This window comes from Lissotriton vulgaris, chromosome 3_1, assembly GCF_964263255.1.
Source record: "Lissotriton vulgaris chromosome 3_1, aLisVul1.2, whole genome shotgun sequence".
Lineage (NCBI taxonomy): Eukaryota > Metazoa > Chordata > Amphibia > Caudata > Salamandridae > Lissotriton > Lissotriton vulgaris.
In genome coordinates this window covers 1775266628-1775289143 of record NC_141689.1, presented here as the reverse complement: position 1 = coordinate 1775289143, position 22516 = coordinate 1775266628, and the positions used below count along the sequence as shown (strand labels likewise).

The 22516-nt window shown below is 44.2% G+C and overlaps 1 protein-coding gene across 15 annotated transcripts in view; it reads left to right on the top strand.

Moving 5' to 3' along the window:
- BLTP1 (bridge-like lipid transfer protein family member 1) overlaps positions 1–22516 on the top strand; it is a 1831302-nt gene that overhangs the window by 97349 nt on the left and 1711437 nt on the right. For all 15 annotated transcript variants that reach the window (XM_086962202.1, XM_086962209.1, XM_086962198.1 and 12 more), the window contains 3 exons: positions 9468–9584; positions 19334–19412; positions 20923–20987. In XM_086962202.1, the coding sequence (XP_086818328.1) occupies positions 9468–9584; positions 19334–19412; positions 20923–20987 (261 nt within the window). The remainder of the gene's footprint in view (positions 1–9467; positions 9585–19333; positions 19413–20922; positions 20988–22516) is intronic.

Below are 22516 nucleotides of genomic sequence, written 5' to 3'. Positions count from 1 at the left end.
GTTTGTGTTTATACTCCTAGAACAACTGCCCTCCTGTATAAGCAACAGTTTCACCCTAACTTACCTGTGTCTCCATTCAAGTAAACATTAAGTGGTGCGATGAAGGCCTAAAATCAAAACCTGCTATCGCTGGAAATATCATTTTGCAAAATTACTTCTTATGTTATTATTAGTAAAAATATTGTAATGCTTACATTTATTTTATTGAATCCAACCCGTACAATTCCATTTAAGGTACCACTTATTTTTTTGTTTGAATCTGTTTGAGTTTTTAATTTTTGCTTTAAAAGGACGCTGCAAATAGCTGATAGCATAGTATACATTTAAAGACCTAATGTCATATAAACAGTGAAGGATATTATGACATGCAAATTAAAAACAACATAGTTGGGCTACAATAGTAGACGGGCTCAAGCAAGCCCGAAAAGTAAGGTGGACACTAAAGACTCACCCTGAATTATGTTGCATGTCTAAAAAGTATGTCGCTGTGTATTTGAGAGGATATCCGTATATTAACCCCTGTAATTAGGCAAAGAGGCAGGGCGTCGGGGGAATCGTTGATAATATTGGTAACAGATTAATTTCCAATAATCAGTAGGTAAACAATAACAACTCTAAAGTCAGAGCATATGAAACCACACAACTAGGCCCCCCGACTCTCTTAACCCCCACAATCAACAGCTGTGTTGCTAATGACCTATCAGTGAAATTTATTGGGAACGTGCGAGTGCGGAGCTTTAATATCTATGGGGGATAAACCACAGCCAGTAACAATAGGCTCCATGTCTAGAGCTCCTCATGTGAGTGGTTAGACTGCAGGTCTGATGAAATAATGTCCCAGTAAGTGGCGAAGGGAAACTTCCTCAGTCCGAATGTGTGGTCTGTATAAGGCTAAGAATTGAGGTGACTCAGAGGATTTCCAGCTATGAGTAATGAGGCACTTAGCCACAATGAATCTCAAGCCTAGAAAGCGAGAAGCAAATCTGTGTTTCTAGTGCCTGCGATACAATCTCCGGAGGCATATTTTCCATTTATGCAGGTCCTGCCGCTCGGTGCATGCGGATAAACTGGATGTGATGCTGGACCAGTAGCTTTGTAGATATGGACAGACCCATAGCATATGTAGCAAGCCTGCGTCTATCTGAGCACAGTGAGGGCAAGCGGCATCTGCTCTGTGTTATTACCAATTTACAGTGGCAGGAGTAAGATAAGCCCTCTGTTCAATAGAAAGTTGAATGTGCTCTTACTGGGCATTACGTGTCACATGTCTTGGTCCCTCTAGCAAAGCCGCCCCTTCCTTCTCTGTACAAGAGTGTGTTACGTCGTTTTTAGGTTTCGCTGGGGAACGGAGCCGTTAGGCTCCGCCTCCAGAGAAATCTTATGTTTCTTAGTGTGTACTCTTAGTCCCTCCCTCTGTTTCATTGGCTAGCTCCATAAATGGAGCCTAGCCATTGGACTAGGGGCCTGTCCGTCAATGCCGGACCAGACACGGGGGCGTTCCCGAGATTCTTTGGCTTTTGCCGACGTCACGCGACGCCGGGAACGCCCCCGAATCTGGTCCGGCCGGGCCGTGCTTGCTGCTGTCCTGCCTTGTGTCCCTCCTCCCGCCGTCCCCACGTTTCCCGCCTCCCTCTTCCCCGAGCAGAGCGCACTAAAATAACCTGTGTGCAGCTTCACCACCGCGACCCGGGATCAGTAAACCCCCGACGAAGGACCCCGTACCTTGCTGGTACCAACGCGACCGAAAACGAGCCCGCTGCTCTCCGATTGGACGGGAGAGCCGAGCCCCCTCACCAAACGCCGCGACGGGATTGGCCCGTGCGGCGCAGCGTCACCACTGTTGCCGTGTGGTGATTGGCGAGGGCGAGGAGCGTCATCGCAGGCTTGACCCGGGAGCCGCACTGCCATAGGCTGACTCCCGGGTGCTTTGGAGGCTCGCCCGTTCTGCCGTGTCTGGATTGGCCCGCTCGACTGGAGGAGCCTGCTCTTCGTTTCCTTCCTTCAGATTTTGCTTTGTTTTTCTCGCTAGATTTTGTTCTTTAGTTTTGCCCACTTTATGTTCCCCACTGCCATGTTTCGTGTCTGTTGCCGTTCGTCTAGCGCTCGGTTCTTTGTCTTCCAGCTGTCCCTCCTCCCTTTGCCTCCTCCAGCCGACAGTTCCTTCCCCGGTGTTGGTACATGAGCCTGCCTGGGGCGCTAAGGCTTCTTCCGCAAGAGACAGACCACGGAATCCACGACAGTGAAGCGACGGTCCGTATCTCTGATGAAGACTTGTTTTGTTTATACTTTTTTAAACCAAGTCCTTCAGCGGAAACACTAATAATGTGCTCGTTTCTCCGCGGCACTATTTCAGAGTTAAGGCAAGTATAAGAATATTTGAGCCATAGAGCACTATGAAGGAGCAGTAAAAAATGAACCAACTATAGCGAGTAACCCTGTCAGTTGTGCACGAAGGGTCCGGCTTTCACTCCAAGTCGGAAACAACCAGCATAGAGTCCAGAAGTCAAAGGCAGGTCACTTCCCGCCAGAGAGCAGAGTGGGATGGGTGTGCCAGCCCAGCACACACACACACGTGCTCCTCCGGGGGGCACACTGCGCCATGGTACCGTGGCAGAGGTACCCCTGGAATAATCCGGTGCTTTCTGGGACCGTGGCAGAGACACCCCTGCATTAATGCAATGCTCTACGGTGAAAGGGCACATTCCTGGAATAATGCGGTGCTTGCCGGTGCCTGGCAGGCGGAGCCTAAAGCGGTGCTCTCTGGTATTGTGGCAGGCGCACCCTTGGAATAATGCGGTACTTTCCGGTAACCTAGGCAGCCGTCCCCCCTGGAAAACATAATGCGGCGCTTTCAGTACCGTGACAGGCGCACCCATGCGCTTATGCGGATTCTTCTACAATTTTAGGGGAAATGTGCCCGCGAAGCGGTCCCCAACCTTCGTGTCTATACTCTTGTGCAGAAGGCCGCTCACCACATGCTTGTGGGGCTGGTACTGGTGCCCACTGTAGCCCTGTCAGAAGTGCAGCCTCCCAGGCCATGTGGTCGCAGAAAACCCTCCAGCCGAGGCTCTCGCGCTGCCGTCCTTTTACCCGATTCCCTCTGCTTCCAAAGATTAGGGCTCCGACACTCAGAAGGACCGAACGGACATATGCGGCGATGGAAAGGTCGGAGGTAGCCTGACGTCAAAGCGTCGCGAGTGGCAATACAGCGCTATCGAACTCTCACTTAAAACATCTATCAGCCTTCAGTTTCAGGTCCATCACGTGCACTCCACTCTGTCGATTCTACAATCTGCGTAAACTCCCGCAATGATCGATGCGAAGAGAGACCTCACGCGACCAGCCAGCCGAAACGGGTTATTAGAGATAAATAGAGGATTAAATACCGATTTAGGTAAGCGATCACACAGGAGCAAAAAAAGAGCTCGTTTTCGGGCAGCAGCTGAACAATCTGCACGGAACTCAGATTTGCATAAAAGGTTCAAAATCACGAATGAAAACGAACACAGGAAAAAATATTTCACTGTAGGGGTTCGACGAGCACAGGGCGAAACACAGAAAGGGGATGTAAAAACGACCTTATAATGTTCCTGTGTACATTTCAACATGAGATTATTAGACTAAGAGGTGTGTGGACTGGAAGCGGTTGGGGGAGGGGCTCTTATATTTTGTGGGTTTTTTTTGCGATATTTACCTGTCACTACTTCACCACCTGGAAGGTGAGCGATTCATTATTTATCCTTCTATGGGAATGAAGGGGCGAGGTAGACGAAGCACATGATTAATTATCTGTAACCGATCATCTGTATTTCACTTCGAGGTGCGCAGAGACTATTCCATAGCGTGCAGATGCAGGTTGAATCTGTGCACTGCCCGCAGTGCCGGCAGGATGTCAGCTCACCCAGCCCCGCTGGCTGCACGCAATACAGGTTTCTGCCGCAACAACATTTTCTTCACCGAGTTCTCCGTGCAGATATGGGGAAGGGGGGGTTTCTTTCATATACCAAGGAAGAGAAAAGGAGTACCAAGTCCGAAGAAAGCGCCGCGGTCACTAATTCTTGTGACTTATTGCATAGATGACGACGAAGCCAATAACAATGGAAATAACAACAATAGTAAAACATAATAGCGTTATTATTACGGTTACTATTATTATGTAAAATTAATAAGAAATGTCGTATTTGGGTTCTTTCCCTTTGCTGTCCTCTCATTTTGGCTCACGGGGAGGTGCGGTGGGGGGCAATGCCGTCCTCAACTCCTCCCCCACCCCCGTAATTTATACTCTGTTAATTCAGATATATTTTCGGCTGTGTGTGCTCTAAAAACGAATGCTTAATTTATGTAATGAGTCAATTAAGTAGCATTCCAACATATGCTCTACATGCCCAGAAGGTGTCCTCCGTCCCAGGTACTGCTTTCGATGTCACGAATTGCGTCTAATTAATTTCGCATGCATATTAATTCAGGATCTATTTAGCAGCTCCCCTTTGTGAAAGCAAACGCAATATTTATTTTCCTAATCTTTGCGAGGATATCCATGCTGATTGTTCACGCGGAGGTGACTTTTCAAAACGGAACAGAACTGTCTCAGAGCACGTGCCTCCCTTCTTTAAAAAAAAAAGACTTTGGAAAAGTTAGAGCTATTGGCAATGTAAATGACAATGCCATTTATTTATCTGTTTTCAAAACCAACACATAAATACAAATGTTGTTATTTACAATGCCAATAGCTCAAACTTTTCCAAAGGCGAAACCGTTGCATTGTAAATGCTTGTTTCCATTGTTGTCTTAGAGTTACAAGCTGTGGAATAGTCTACTCCTTCCCATCACGTGTAGAAATTGGACTGTAAGATGGATGGGTAGTTTAGAGTTCGTGTCCCCCCAGTGGTTCTCCAGTGTGGCAATCAGTGAGCTGTGAAGTAGGAATTGTCCCGGGGGTAGGCCATCCTCCTCCATCAGCATCTTGTTTGGAGTCAAGGTACCGTCCCATTATGGCCCCCCAGCGTGTGCAGGCCAACAGCGTGCCATGTTGTCAGCTCAATTGCCGATGTGAGTCCTCCACCACTTGGCATGCCAAGCAGCGCTAACCCTGGTGCGCAAAGGATCGTTTGTTTAGTAAAGCTAAGGCACCTACGATAGTAGCGATAGGCCGCTCCCAGCAGCAAGGAGTCCATCGCACGCATTTGTGTACAGGGGTGAAACAGATGTAGAATAGCGGACAGGCTCCAATTAGGTGAGGATGTGGCTGTCTGACTGATCAAACGCTCACAGGCAGCTGGGATATAAAGAGGAAGGTTAGTAAAGAAATATAGGAGGCGAGGTAAAGCCACCATTTTTAATAACGCCACCTGACCAGCGATCTCGTTGCGCCCCTCCAAGGCCAAAGTGTGGATTAGGAACATCTGTGAGCAAGGGAAATAGGCAGAACTTTTTCATTTGACTCTCAGCCCAGTGATGGATGTAAAATGGTCGAGAGTTAAAACAATTGTGGCAGGAATGTTGTGCGTGTCTCTAAGATAGAGCAGCATATAATCTGAATATACAGATATCTTATGCTTCCCATCACCTGAAGGGATGCCCCAGGGCACTCCCCATTCTCGCATTTGAAGCACCAGTGGTTCAAATGCCAGCAAAAACAGTAAAGGAGAGAGCCAGCAGCCTTGCTTTGTCCTCCAGCATAGGGGAATTGATCCTGAAACAAGGGGACCTGTCATATAAGGTGACGCTTATATATCAGAAAATAAAGAAATCTATTGATGAAGAAATATACGTTTTTGACCTTGGTCCGATGATTTTTTTCCTTTCATTCATGTATTGCTATTTTTAGGTCTCAGCCTGCAATGGCTGCGCTTGCGCAGTCTCGCTGGCAAAATTAAATGAGATAGAGAGAATATCACTAGCGAGGTTAAGCCCTGCCCCTTTTCTCCACTGGCCTGCCTCCTAAACGGTGGCCAGCCATTGTTTCACAAAAACACTCAAGGGTCAGAACTATAATGACCAGCACAGATTTTCACTATTGGTAAGTGCCTATTTAGCAGATGATTCCTTGTGCGACACGGTAGAGGATGCGACTCATATACACCCCCTAAAAGTGACAAAGTCACTAAAACATATATCATGAAAAATTGACCCGCACCAAGGTTTATACACACGGATTTGATTTATCCAATTTCTATATTTCACAGTAATAGATATTTAGACAGAAACTTCCCACACATAAGAATTTCAAAAAAGAGTTGATTGTAGATTTTTCAATTTTCTTTATTCAAGTTCTTAGTTAAAATTCACAGCATTGCTTGTTGCCAACGCGTTTCGTCACATCCGTGACTTCTTCAGGGCTCAAAGTTAATGTTTCTGACAGAATTCCTAGTTGGCGTCAGCCACCATATAATCTCTACGTGTTCTGGTCTGATATATTCACATTGATATATTCGGCGCGTACCCCTCAAGACAATCAGTGCAACATAGGGAAGGTACCTCCTGTTCTTTTATTTCCTGTTATTTTATTCGCGGCTAAAAGATTAGTGTCTCGTGGCCAGCGCTAGTATGAGTATGGGTGAGTCTCCAAACGTCCTGGACAATGTATCCGTCGGCCAGCCATTGGAGAAGAGGTCCTAGTGATGTTCTTCTTTCTCTTTAAGCCCCGTCCTTTTCAGATTGGGTTCCTTGAGTTTCTGCTGAAGTAAAATGTTTCTTATCTTCTTTATGGGTCCAGATGGCCCCATAAAGAAGATAAGGAACCTTTTACCCCAGCAGGAAGTCGGGTGCCCACTCTGAAAAGGACAGGATAAAAGAGAAAACTTGCGTCATGGCGAGTGCTTGTTTTATTTATATAGTACTATTACTATCAAAAGCCAGGTCACAGCACTTGTGGATGAAGATTGCACAGATGTTGTTGGTACTAAGCGAGCATTACAAGGTGTTGTAAATATTCAGTAAACAAGACCCTCATAGGTTAGTAGTATCTGAAGAGCGCCGGGAGGAGTAGCACAAGAATGAAAGCATTTGGAGCTTATCTTGAAGTGAAGCGTCTTCAAACTCCTCTCAATTGTTTAAGGTCTGTCCGGCGCCTAAAACTGAGGCACGTGTTTCTCCACATGGTCGCTCTTGGTAACCCATTGGTTAGTTCACTGAGCGGCATTGGAAGCTGGCCTTCTTGAGTTAAGGGACTGCAGCCTCTGCAAGACTGTAGTAAGAGGCAGTTTTCCAAAGTGCGCTTTGATGGACACAGAACTTTGAATGTGACTCAGCTTTTGAGAGCTAGTTATGGTAGGGCCGTTACTATGGATGGGTAAGCATGATAGGATATACAATTGTTGATTGGGGAGTGAATAGATCTGCATGATTCTTTAAAAAAAAAAGTAATTTCTGCAAGTGTTTTGTAGGAAGACTCAGCGGGCGAAATTATAATAATATCGTCTAGATCTGGCAATCGCACTTTCCTGTATTAAATTGAAAGCAGCAGGCTGCCTCCGCTGCCCAAGCGAATTTGGTAGCCTGTGCTTTTGATGGGTGTTTCGGCTTGAGGGGTTGAAAACAAAGTTGTATGCAAAGGTAAAACCCACATTCATTTTGCTGTGAAGTGGGGGCTGGCGACTGACCTAGTGATTCGGGACCACATCCACAACCACCACTTCTACATCCACCACCACCACCACCACCACCACCACATCCACCACCACATCATCCACCACCACATCATCCACCACCAACACCTCCTCCACCACCACATCCACCACCACATCCACCACCACATCACCACCACCACCATCACCACATCCACCACATCCGCCACCACATCCACATCCACATCCACCACCACCACATCCACCTCCACCCACATCCACCACCACCCACATCCACCACCACCACCCACATCCACCACCACCCACATCCACCACCACCCACATCCACCACCACCCACATCCACCACCACCCACATCCACCACCACCACCCACATCCACCACCACCACATCTACCACCACCACCACATCCACCACCACCACATCCACCACCACCACATCCAACACATCTACCACCACCACATCCACCACCACTGGCTGTGTGTGTGTGTGTGTGTGTAAATGCAATAGGTCTCGCATTTGCGAGAGATTAAGCTATTGGCATTGTAAATGACAATGCCATTTATTTATCTGTTTTCAGAACCAACACATAAATTAAAAAAATGTCATTTACAATGACAATAACTCTAACTTTTGCAAAGGCGAGACCGTTGCATTGTAAATGCTTTTTAAAACTTTACTCGAATTGGTCCCAGACCTTGCAGTAATTACCTGAGCTTTCTCCTGAAATTGCTTCTGGTAGCTGAGATGACTAATCCTCATTGATCTTTCTCCACAGTGCCCAAAAGGAGGATGCATGGTTATTCTTCCAGTTCTTACCTGTAGTTCTAGCTGTATTGACAGCATATGAAGCTATTTTTGTTGTGCAAAATCTGAAAACATTAACTGGTTCTGGTGAACGTTCTTTATTGATCATAACGCTGCATATTCAAGATGTTTGGTCACTATGCACTTTGAGCCAAGCCGGTGGCAATCTGGTGTAAAATAACGGCAAGTTGATGAATGCATTTTCGTTATTACACTTAGCAATTTGAGCTGATGTGGCATATATATAGAATAATGAGAATTTCTTGGCTTTGAACAGTTCTGAGGTCACGGTTGAATGTAGATTCCTAATCACTTTTATGAATGTCTCCTGCCAGCTAAGAGACCCATCCAGTGTTGCTACGTCCAAGTCTGACAGTATATTAAAAATAGTTCTCCATAATCAGTTAGAAAGCTCAGAGATAGACAAAGGTGTTACACCTAGTACTAAATTAAAGAAAGCGGAGGAGAGCGCCCACCTGTGCCCGATGACCTAGTAATCTCTGACCTGAAGACATTTTTGAAAATGTTCCTATTTCAGCAAATATTTTGAAGCTTGGGTCTTGAAAAATATTACTTGCCCTGTGAGCCGCATGTCCTTACCATTGCATTTGCTTACAGTATTTGCCATGACATTTTTTGGGATGCTTGGGAGTTCACAATGCGCTGGTTGCATGAAAATATTTTGTCTTTACCCAAACTTCCTGAAAGTTGCTACAAGTGACTTTTGTTAAGCTTATGTAAAGTATTTAGGGTTTCCAGTATTAAACATTACATCACAACACACTATTTCCTGTTAGAAATTCCTGAAGGAATCTCCGATGAAATTACTTTGTCTTCTGCATTAGCAGTTTTCCCAAAACTTGCCAATAGCACATCTTTCCACCTAGAATGTTTATTTTTCTAAAGCTGCACAATATATTGAATTAAACTTTCACCAGTTTTTCATTTGTATTACAAGGAACTCTGTTGAAGCAATTAAATAAATAGAAAATGTAAAATCTTCATTTGTTAACGTTTTTAGAAATCGCCTTACAAGAAAAAATTAACTCGCTGCTATTTTTTTTGTTTGCCTGCAGCTACAATCTTATCTTGTGGATGGATAATTTATCTAACTTATTACAATTCACGAAACGTCGGACTCATTTTAACTTTAGCTCTCAACAGATGGTTCAAACATGGCTACATTCATATTGGTAAGTTAAAGTGCCCTAAAATGACATCTAAACATAGTTCCCAGTAAATATGTGGCATTTGATAGTTTGTACTCATTGTTATGAACTGCAATTGTATCCTCCATTCCAGCTCTAAAAATGAATACCAATTTGTTTTTGTCTGATATCGTTATGCAGAAGTTATTTAGAGTGTTGAGGTGAGGTAAGCAGACAGACCCTGCCTCAAAACGGGAAGTCTGACATCTGACCCTAGTTCCACTTCATACTGTATCATATTTTGCTCTTCTAGCTAGATGGTGGCAGCTAAGTTAAAGGCACGCTAAAGGATATCTGAATTTTAAATTGAAGCAGAGGATGATGCCGATCCACGCCATCCAACTGCAGCTAGCTAGCAGAAGAGACTTCAGGAAGGTGACTGATGACTCACTGTCAGTGGCATCTGCAGAAGTGAATGTTAGAGGTGGCACACTGGTGGGGCCATCTACACAGATCTTTATATATGTATTTCTGCTTAAAATGTTCACGTCTGACTATGAATCTGTGTGTGTGTGTGTGTGTGTGCGTGTGTGCGCGTGTGTGTGTACACACATACATACATACACATACTTGTAGTCCGATTTAAATATTTTAAGCAAACACTACTTTGTAATGAAAGGTGGTTGGACAAATGAATGCATATGGCAATGTGTAGTGTCAGTATTGTTTTTCTGTTTATTCTGTTACACTCAACAGCTGTAGTAAATGGGCACTGGTTGGGGGGAGGGTAAACGGGGAAAAATAGAGCTGGGGCACAGGCCCATCTGGCCTCCCTCTAGAGACGCCACTGCTCACTGTGTGTCATGAAGAACCTCATGGTGCTCTGTGAGTGAGCGTTCGAAGTGTTACGTCATGGCTCTCTCAAATGGAACTTGATGGCAATGCTTGCCTTCCGGATGTCGTTCCGGTAGAGGTTGGGAATAAAGAGCGGGAAAGCTTCCATGTGTCCCGGTGGGGCTGCGGAGACTGACTTACTGTGTATTCTCATTGGGACACAGATTGATACAGCATTGAGATGGAGTACCTTGATAGATACCTGTGTACTGCGCTGCTGCTTTTAAAGGTGGGTTCAGAGTACCCTGGGCTAGGTACACTTGCAAGAGTTTCCCGGCTGGCGTTAGCAGCTATGCCACATGGTTTCTCTGAATTCAGCCATGTCCTGCTTTGAGACACCTTAATTTGGCCATATCCGGGTCAACAGACACAAGGGTGAAATGGCCGCACCCATATTGAATGGAAAAATGGCCGCCTGACATTATAAAGTGCTTTATGAATGAAGTTCAATTCCTCAGTTCACGTAAGATGTTAAACCAATTTCCCTTCAAAACCAGTTGGGCACTACACACTAGTACTGCGATTCTCATTCCCTTATCAACAAGTTGGGCTAAAGCATTAACATACAATTTAGTCTATGACAAGAGTTTGCCTGTAATCTCTGCTGGATTGCTGTGTAGATTGTCTTATCATTGACCACATGGGCAGATGATGAGTATGGGCAGGATAGGCGGCAGCTTCATAGTACAACTAAACAACAAAATAACTATGGGTCAAAAAGGGGAGGGGATGTGTCTTTTATGAAGTGTGTCTGGGTGAATGAATGTGTGTTGAACAAATCGTTTGAACAGCACACAACAATGTATCGCACTAGATGGGAAGATATCCATCAGTTTATCGTCCTTTGCCGCCCTGTCATCATTTGAAACCTTTCCCAAAATGTGGAAGCAAAGTTGTTGCCACTTCACCAAGGAAAAGGTAGTGCGCGGTAACTGGGATATTGCTTAGATAAACTGAGGAGCAGTGCAAGAAAAGAGATTGTGAAAATCAAAAAGAAAGGAGAAACGGTGCTCTATGTTTAAAATTGGATAATGAACGCTAGGGAACTTTATTCTGGTGCCGTTCACTTCCAAGGTTAAAAAATTCAGTGCAAAACAATCGGTGAGTAACCCTAATAATCACTGATTCATATCATTGTGGTCGACATGTTTCTGCGGTCTATAGATCAATAAGTATCATCCGCTTCATCAGGACCTAAAGTATATGCTACTGCTCAAAGTGCGTTAAAAGGAATTTGATACAGATATCACCTGATCAAACCTAGTGATCCTCCTAAGTGTGTGGGGGGAAGTCCAGGAAAGACGTCATCAAGACACAGACAACACAAATAAAAAGACACATACAAAGATAACAAGTAACGCTCTAATCTGCGACTTACTTTGAAAAGTAAACGCTCTGGGGGTCCAAACCTGAGCGGCAAGGTTGTGCTGGGAGAGAGAGTGGGGAGGAGAGTAGGAGGAGGAGAGTAGGAGAAGGAGGGGGGAGGAGAGTAGGGGAGGCACGGCCTAGCGGCCGTGCAACCAAGAAGTGAAGAGACAAGACGGAGGGAAGGCAGAGAAGGGGAGGGGGGAGGAGAAATGCGACACGGCGGGCAGGGGAGGGGGCGAAGCGGGGAGAGGGTGTGAAAGCAGCAGGGGCCTGGAGTGCGGCTGAGGGAACTGAAGAAATGCGACACGGCAGGCAGGGCAGGGGAGGGGGCGGAGCGGGGGTGTGGGAGGAGTGCGCCTGAGGGAAAATACATGCAAGGCAGGCGGCTGGGGGCATGTGCACGCGCTTTTAAGCTCAATGCGCATGCGCATTGAGCTTGAATTTCACGGGCACTGCAAGGAATCGCCACGATTCCTTGCAAGTCGGTTAAAGACTGTTTAAGCCCCCATAGTCTCGCAAGCTCGATGCGCATGCGCATCGACAGGCGAGACCTAAAAACGACATTTACATGGTTAGTGTAAGTCATTTTACATTATACATTTCTGTCTCATGATATGGCATAACTGTAAGACTAGTTACCAAACTCATGATATGGCATTCCTGTTAGACTAGTTACCAATCATATATAATCCTCTCGCTCACCTTTAGGGTTGGAGGAACGTGCCACTCCTCGCCTGGCTACAGCTCGGGAAGATAGTGCACCGCTCTAAAATATAGAGGAGATGACACCTGTAAAGTCAAGAAACCACTGCGAGAGCCAGACACGCCGGCACCACATCGAGTTTACTGTAGATATCCGTCCTTGTTTTATTTAAGGACAAGAGCAAACCCCTCCGTAATTGTTGGGGTTTGATCTTGTATTGTTGATATGGCGTCTACCTCTATATGTAGTAAACATCAGATACATCTGTCTAGATTTGTTATGAAAATAAACATACCAAACTGTAGTTTATAGGGGTTGTTTTCTTGTGTTATGATCTAGTGTTCTTAAGTTCTAGTATATCCAAGTGTCATCATAGGAGACCACACATACCGCCACACCAGCTGTGTTAACTAGTAGCATCACAGTATTTTAGCATAGAGCTCATGTTGCCGATATCACAAACACGAGCAAATGTGCTCGGATCTACTCGGCTTACTCCTACACAATCATGTTTCAGCAATGTTTAGGCAACACGCCGTAACGGATATTAGCGGTGCAAGTATCTCGCTTGTAACTGGTAGTGAGCGGCATCGGGGGGCAACCAAATGACCACCTCCGATGTCAAATACCGGTACTTTTTAGCCCCAAGGGTTCGCTCATCACCCGTGTGCGGCGCCCCCGTCACACCGCGCTCGCTCAACATCCATGTGCGGCGCTCCCGCTTCAACGGGCGCCCATCGGGCAGAACGCCCTGGCAAACTCAGACACGCATGCACTCAAGGGCTTACCTGCCCGTCGGTACACTCGGCAGCCGTCTGTGCTGCTGGGGAGGTATCGAAACGGGTGAGGCGCCATTACTTGTTTACTCGAAGTCACGACTCCTACGTCATTACCATGCGACTAAGCATGCCGGGAACTGTAGTTCCTCTTGGTCGCTGTTGATGCCCAGCGATTCTGGATGACATAGTGTGTGTGGGCTGGAAAACGAGTAAATATCGCAGATGAATCTTATAAGATGAACTTTAAGGATTAACACGCTATTTAGGTTATAAATATTTCGAGAATGAAACACCCTACAAGATTTAAATGTGTAATATGTGGTTTAAGAGTAAACCTACAAACGGAAACCAAAAACAGATCACCAGATGAATGGGTGAGTAAGTGTTAATGATCCCATCAGGGTATCCTGATAAGTCGTTTTCATCAGAGATTGCTAAATGTAGGTGCATGACAAATACAAGTGCTGAAAATAATTCACGAAACCCAACAAATGAAATTAGAGAGACATCCAAGGGATGTCCTCATTCAGGCCAGCCTTATCCGAGTTCAGTTTATACACCCATTTCTGCTCAATCCTGAAAAGGTGTTTGGAGACATCTGCGATATGAGAAGGAATGTATGGTTGCTCCAATACTGTCCAATGGAAATCTGTAGGTTTGTGGTTAACTTCCAGAAAGTGGTTTGTAAGCCGGGTTGCCTGCTTTTTACAACGGATGGTACTCTTATGCTCGGAGATCCTTGTTCGTACTTTTCTCGTTGTCATTCCTACGTATCTTAGGGAGCAGGGGCAGGTAATTAAGTATATTAGGTTACTGCTATTACAGTTCGTGAAACGCCTTTGTTCCCATGCTCTGCTTGTTCCAATATCAATGCTGGTGGATTTGCTAGTTTGCGGACATGCGGCACAGTTACCACATGGGTGATGTCCTGTCACTGCGGGCATATCCCAGAGTGTCCCAATTTGGCGAATACTGTACGTCCTGGGCCTCGTGTGTATCAGCTGATCTCTAATGCTGGTTCCTCTCTTAAAGGCAAACAAGGGTTGTTCCAAGTTGTCACAACCTGTATTCAGGATCTTCCAATGCTTGCGGATGATTTGTTGTATGGCATTAGATCTTGTGCTGAATGTATTCACGCATGTTATCCTGTCACTCTGTGCTTTCGGGGGGGCCGGTTCTAATAAGGCCTCACAGTTATTATTGGCAGCCCTCTTTTTTGAGGTTCGAACCAGTTTTTTAGGGTATTTCCTTTCCAGCAACTTCTCTGCAAGATCCTTGGCATGCTTATTGAAAGTCTCCTTAGTTGAACAGTTACGTTGGACACGTAAAAATTGTACAAATGGGAGATTGTCCCGAAGGGATTTAGGATGACAACTCCCATATTCTAAAAGAGTTCCGAGCCATGGGTTTCTTATATAGCTCAGACCTCAATCCTTCTGGGCATGCAGTTATTAACAAGTCCAGGAAGGCCTACGATTGATGGTCGTACTCTATGGTGAACTTCAAGTAGTTGTTGCAATTGTTCAACCAACCGTGGAAATCCATCAAATCCTGCACACTGCCACGCCATATCACTAGGATGTCGTCTATGTATCTTTTCCAAACCCGTACAGATGGTAGATACGGGTTTGTGTTGTTGAGTGCGTGGTCCTGTTCGAAATTGTGCATGTAGAGGTTCGCCAGGCTTGGCGCAAAAACGCTTCCCATGCTAGTGCCCGACGTTTGCAGATAGTAGTTGTCCTCATATTGAAAGAAATTTTCCTTCATCGCTATACACGCCAGATCCATGATGAAGGAGACTGGCGTGATGGAATCGTGGTCGCGCGCATTCAAAAGCTGTTCTATTACCTCCAGGGTCTCGTCCTGTGGAATCGAGGTGTAAAGCAATTCCACATCGAAGGACACCAGAATATCTTATCCGAAATTGAATTCGATCTCTGGCAGGAGCCTCAGCACGTCTTTAGTATCTTGCAAATAAGACGGCATAGACCGTACTATCGGCCTCAAGAAAACATCCACAAAGGATGAAAGGGGTTCCATGAGTGAACCGATGCCTGATATTATCGGCCAGCCTGGTGGAGGTCTCTGCTTCTTGTGTATCTTGGGTAAGATGTAAAAGTAAGGCATCATGGGATGTGCTCTGCGTAGGTAGTTTCCTTCATTAGTGGTTATCCATCCTTCCGAGAGGGCTTCTTCTACCAGATGACCAATCATAGTAGTCAATCTGGGAGTAGGATCCTCCGCTAAACGACGGTAAGCTCTGTTATCACTCAAGTGTTTGGAACACTCGGCTTTGTAAGTTGTAGTGTCGAGGATGACTGTCGCTCCCCCCTTGTCAGCTGGTTTTATGGTGATAAGGGGATCTTTTGACAAATCTTGCAGTGCCTGCTGTTCAACTTTGGTGATGTTGACAAATGGTTTCTGTCTTTCCTTGAACAGCTTCTGTACATCATGTGAGACTGCTTCTTCAAAGGTAATGACTTTAGCTGGAATCGTGGAGCTCAGAGGTGTGAACGTTGATGCATTCCTCAAACCTGTATTCTGCCCCTCAACGGTGGTCACTATATTGTGTTCCCTCGTGTTCTTTTCAAAAAAGAAGTGAAGCCGTATCTTACGCAAGAATTTGGAAATCTCTACCTGGGTTTGAAAAGCATCTCCAGGGGTAGTTGCTACAAAGCCAAGACCACGGTTAAGCAGTTTCTCTTCTATGGGGGTCAGTACTCGTGAGCTAAGATTAACTACGAGCCCTTCTCCATGCTCGTGCTCGTGCTCGCCTGGTCCTGTGGAACTTTCTTTCCACTCCGCAGATCCATTGACTGTGGGGGCACTGTACTTGGTTCTGTGCGGCTCGTCTCCTGCCACGGGGTCTCCCTTGGCCAAACCCTAAAAAAGGATTCATATTCTGACCCTGTGGAAATTGGGCTGGGCCATACGGCCCTACTTGATGTATAAATGGGAATTGGCCGGCGATTCTCATTCCCTTATCAACAAGTTGGGCTAAAGCATTAACATACAATTTAGTCTTTGACAAGAGTTTGCCTGTAATCTCTGCTGGATTGCTGTGTGGATTGTCTTATCATTGACCACATGAGCAGATGATGAGTATGGGCAGGATAGGCGGCAGCTTCATAGTGCCTGACATTCCTTCCAACCCATAGCAAAAGGGCATGCTACATGCCTCGATGCCTGTTTCATACAGTATTAACCTGTATTGGAGAAAGAAAACATTTCAATCACAAACAGTGCCTATCCCAATTGGTAGTAAATTGAAAACTTTGCAAAATGTTACAGAGCAAACCTACAGTTTTTATGTATATAACTGTTCCTATATTAAGTGGTCTGGCACCCGTTTGGGTCTAGTCTGGGCAACATTAAACTGCAAATAATATTTGTTTTAATTCATTTATTTTAAAACACGTACATTCGTTGATTTTGAATTCTTACTGGCCACTGGGAAACAATTACATAAGAAGCTGCCCTCTAGCATTTTTAGGTCGGGCTTCTGAGACTTCTTCAGTTGTCTCACCATGCTTTGTTCGAGAAAGGATAAATATTATATATGTAAATGCCGTTACTTTATATGAGTGGTTTTTATCTAGTAGTCATCCCCTCAACGTTATTCATATCTCTCACAATTTGTTCTGTTCTTTAACACCGCACAGTATGTTCTACTTTACCATTGAGAGGCCACATAAGCTGGTATTTCCTCAAATTTGCTGTTAACAATTTTACTGTCATCCACTACAAGTTTTTTATATTACTCCAGCTTACGGTTTAGGACCCTAAGCTTGCCCTTTGTTTTCTAAAAGTATGGAAAAAAGCAACTATTAGATGTTAGTTGTATGTTAACTGATTTCATTTGAGAAAGATAATTACACAAAGAATTCATACGTTTACCCCCTCGACTTGAAATGTTTAATAATTTCTGATTATTCAGTGATTCAGAATTATGCCTTATTTGCCGGTCAGCTAATGTTTGGCTGCTTGTCACACATTTCTATTACTCTCTTATATTAAGCAATTCACCCCCACTCCCCAAAATGCAGCCTCCACCATGCAGTTTTAAATCCTTGGGTAAGGAGGCATCACAGTGAAATGTGGAAATTAGAGGGAATGGATTGATATCTGTTTTTTTGCCACTGTGAAATGTGCACATAACAGTGGACGTGACAAAAATGTGAAGTCCAATACAGCCATTCTGTCACTGGAGTAATTAGTAACATTAGAGGATAGTCCAAGTTCGATCCATCATTTAGGGCCGTCAGCAAAGAAGGGTAAAATAGACTGAGAGTAACAGCACTTTCTGAATTATCCTTCTTGAGTACTGGAAAGGAAGGTCCAGTACCCCAACACTTAACCCAAGCTAATAAATATTATTGATATCATACGATTTTAAATCACTAACAAGTATAGTTCCCATGTTTTTGTGCGAATACACTAGAACTTTAATATCATTGCAAAATGTTTCAGTAGATTTAGCCATACCTGGGCATGTATATACAGTTATGTGTTGAGTAAAAGCACTGGGATACTAACTTTGCCACTCAACCAATTTTTCTCAAAAGAGTCTGGAAAGGAGTGGAACTAAAAGACTGATACATCATGATTTTGTTAAGAGAACTAGAAATAAAAATGGCCAAACTGTCTCAAGGGTTCCCTTGGAGTTTGTATTTGTGGATGGGATTTGGGTTCTGGAATTCAAAATTCTGTATAGCCCTGCAGCATAACTGATGACTCATTCCAGATCTGGTGAAAATATATTCCATGGGATCAAAAAGGATAGCACATAACTGTTTTACAACAACTTTGCCAGTCCTGCTGAATTCCAATATCGCGAGTACCATTTAAGGAACCCATGATCATGAGAACCCCCTTTTTGATTAACTTAATATGACTTGCTTGAAGTGTGACTGCAGGCTAGAATCAAGTGCATTGAATACCCAGTCCCAATCCTGGTTTCTTTCCGGCTGTTCAAGAAGGTTACAAGAAACCCTTTCCTAGCAGATTTTTGACTGAAGGATATTGGAAGCCTATCGCCTGGCAAGTATTCTTTGTGAACTTCCTACTGCATCCCTGAAAATATAGCATCTTGCAAATTTTTGTTACAATAGACCATCAGGAGCCGTGTCTCTGGACACTTCAGAGGAGTTGGATATCTCTCCTCAACGCAGTTTTCACCCGCAATCCCGCAGGTAGCAAACATAGCTCTTAAGTTGTAAACTAGGTCAGCAACTTCCCTCGAGGACCGAGTTACAATAGTTGGATAATACATTGTTCAAGAATAGTCTTCAAATCTCCCTCTCTCTCTCTCTCTCTTTCTCTCTCACTCTCTCTCTCTCTCTCTCTTTCTCTCTGTCTCTCTCTCTCTCTCTCTCTCTCTCCGTGTTATTTTAAGATAATTCTGTTGATAGATTTGCGAACTTATTCGAGAATCATTTCAGTGGAAGGTAAATCACCCTTCCTCAATCTTGTTGTGTCAGAAATGTTATGCATGTGCTCATTCAGGAGAACATGTTGCTATACTACTGAGTTCTGATCTTACAGGAGTATCTGAGTAGGACCCATCCAAGAAGAGCTTAAGCACACATCTCTCCCCACTTTGCATTCCCTCGCCCCATATTTCCCAACTTTCCAGGAATCAACAACCCCTGAAATCTATCATCATATCGCATGCATGATGATGATAGGTGTCCCTGTGCTTTCCCTCTATATATTTTGGAACGCTCAAGAAAACGTCTGTATTGAGCCAAAAATGTTTTGAAACAAATCTGCTAATGTGGGAATAGTATCTGTTTTGGAAAATTGTACAAAATAAAACAGTTGGCAACTGCGATCAATAATGCTTTTAGGGCATTGAATGGATCAAGTGACATCGGAACCCTTCTGTGTTGTGGTTTGATTTCAACAAAAACCTATTTGATTGTGTTCCTTTAACCCCCTTGGCTCATTTTAGACCCCGGGAAAGATTGAACTTGACACCCTGTTTTCTCTTTAAACTTACAAAAGGCAGATCAGAAAAACATAACCAATATATCTTCTTTTTTGTGCAGGTTCATTTTCATTCTCTGTTCTTTCTGGAAAGATCATGGTACGAGAAATCTATTATATCTCAGAGGACATGTCCATCAGGTATGCACTAGATTTTCTGAAAAAACTGTGTTGCAAAATTTTGTAATCTCCCTTCCTCACTCACATTAAATGCACAATATTGTTTGTCATACCTTACCTGGTTTTACACTTGCTATATTATGGCAGTAATGTGGAAATCAACTTACTGAGTAGAAAGTTTAATTGAACACAAAGGTTTAGTGTATTTGTATACTTTATATGCGCATCTTAAGATCTCCTGAATATGAGAGGATTTGAGGTAAAATTGAGAAACCGCACCTAAAAATTGTTTTAAAACCACCGTTATTGCTAATGCAAGGATGAATTATTTGCTGCCACTTTACCTTCATATGTTCCCACTGGCCAGCTCAGACTCACTGTTTCTAATGTATTCAACCTCATTTTCATGTATGCCACCTCTAAGCGAGGATTCATAAATGACTAGCTCAGGTTTGATATTTTCATTTCTTCATCATTTTCAAAGTCCTTTTTCTTTCTTCTCATGACAAAGCTGTGAACATTGTCTTTGTGCTCAATCACTTACCTGCATTTATATTGGAACCACTGTTGATATGTTCTATAAGACAAGGGAGTGGGAGCATCCAGTTTCTTACTATTTCCAGCTGCCACTGGATCTTTGGAACTGGGCCCTAGGTCGTATAATATATAGTGCTGTTTCCCATCTAATGGGAATCACGTGAACTGTTAGACATGTGGAGGGTGCTTAGGAATCCTTGCACCAGAAATCTTTCAAGACTGCTGTTCACACTGTAGGCACAACTGAAAGGTTGATAGAAAAGATCCAGGCTATTCTGTTCTGATACACAATATGCAGTTTTCCCCCTGAATTTGTGAACATTGAAACTAATCCCACTTGTTGGTGTTTAAGACTTTCTCTTTTTCCATCGTCACCAGCCCCTGTATCTTCGTGCCTTTTTGTCATTCCTTTGCATCAAACTGGTACCTTGCCAGAGTTTGTTGGTACAGATGCTGATACATGACAGTTGGGCTGCAATTTCTGTTGGTAGAATGTTGGTCTACTTCTTTGGTGTACTCGGTGCTCCAAGCACAGTGGTTTGAGAGTGAAGCGGTGGAAGCCTGTAGTTCGATGTAGAAGCAAGAGGTCTCACTCAGATCATAGGATGCCAGGATTGCGGTTTCTTTTGGAGTAATGTTGTTGGTTCTAGGTAGGGTACATGCACATTGTTGGCCCAATGATACAGGGTCACTATCTTAGGAGGTGGCACATTAGCAGAGGGAACATCCTTATGTTGATACATTCTCTTCAGCCTCGATGACAGACTTTTCACCAGATGGAGTTTCACACTGGTGGTAGCCCCTGCTAGTCCCCATTGGAATTGTGCAACATTAAGTAGTGGGCAGACTACCAGCTTATTGCATAATCTGGCCCAAACTGTCTTGTCCTGCTTCTAAAACTCCAAGTGGTAATATAAGCCTTTTTCAGAGCACTGAGCCATTGATGAGTTTTATTTCATGGTTCAACTCTTGTTTTCTCTTTTATGTCATGTAGAATCCAAGATGGATTTCTCATTTTTCGATGGTGGAAAATGTACAACCCAAAGCAGAAACAACATGGTAAGTTTCTTCACCTTTTTTGCATGAATTTAATTATTGTTAACAGTTTGCCTCTGAGTACTACAGCTGACATGTTAAAATAGTGTTTTTCTGAATGAATTTTATCTAATTGTCTATTGAAATTTTAGATATAAGATACATTTATCAATAAGTATTGCATAGTAAGAATGAGGCATAACCTCTGGCTATAACAATTGAGGTCCATACATAAATAAACAAGAGAATTGTAACCACACTCCATGTAATCTTCAAAGGGCAGCAGATTACATTATGCATGACAGCTGTTAGTTTGTACATTTGGGTGTGAGGGATCGTCCATGTGGGGTAACTCGGCGGGGTTTGAGGGAGTGCAGTCATTTCTCGGTCTAGGGTGTGCAGGTATAGACGGAAGTGGTACCAAATATCCCTGGGTCGTGATGTGAGGGGTTGTAGGCTAGCATAATCTTCCCCCATACTTTCCACATCTGCTCATGTTTTCAAGCCTTTCTTTGGCGGAAGGTAGTCTGGATCCCCCCACCTCAGGGATATCTCCCTCTTGCCAAGGAACAATGCCATGGAGACTAAACAGCGTATCTCCTGAGGTATGTTGTGAGTGTAGTCTAGTAGGGAGACTACTGGGTTGGGAGTTATCTTGAAGTCCGTCATCTTGAAGTCCGTCATCTTGAAAATCTGAGCAAATATATTCTCCCAGCAATTGGTGATCACTGGGCATGTCCAGGTGAGATGGGCGAAATCCGCACCTGTGCGTGGCATTTCAGGCATTTATCAGACCTGGTTGGATCAAACTTCACAATGTCTGCTGGGGATAGGTAGCACCTATGTAGGTATTTAAAATGAATCATTTTGTGTCTGTGATTGATGAAGATGTGTTTTATGTGTTCACAACAGTATCTCCATATCTGATCAGTGAGCGGTATTCCTAACTCCCTCTCCCAGGCTTCCCTCACTTGGGTGGTTGTGTCTGGCCTTAGGGCCAGGCAGGCGTGGTATAATTTAGATGTCATATGCCCCCCCGTCTGATGCTTTAATTACTAAGGACAGGGGTGGGAAGTCCTCTGGTGGGAGTGGGCAATTTAGGTATAAGAGACCTGAGGGAGCACTGGATTCTCTTGAAGACAAAGAGATCCATATAGGAGGCATCATGTATCCTAGTTTCGTCTGCCAGCTGTGTAACATAGCCATTGGGGAATAGATAGCCAAGGGTAGACAGTGAATGTTTAGCAAGTGTGCGTTTAACTATTACTTTCCTTGTGGATGGTGTCCATGGGTTGTCTGATATGGGGATTGCTTTGGAGTAAAGGGATCTCCTCAAAACCTATGGTTCATCCTACACCATGTCCATCAGGTCATTGAGACTGTCTGTGTGTTTATGGTTTCTAGTGGAATGCTCTGCAGTAGTATTTGCGAGTGGGGCAGAACGTTCAGTTGGGCGCGCTCTGGCCGTATGTATGGTATACGTGTGTCAGGGTGGTACCAGTGATATGTATAGTGGTACTGTGCTGCAAGGTAGTAAAGAAAATAGTCTGGCT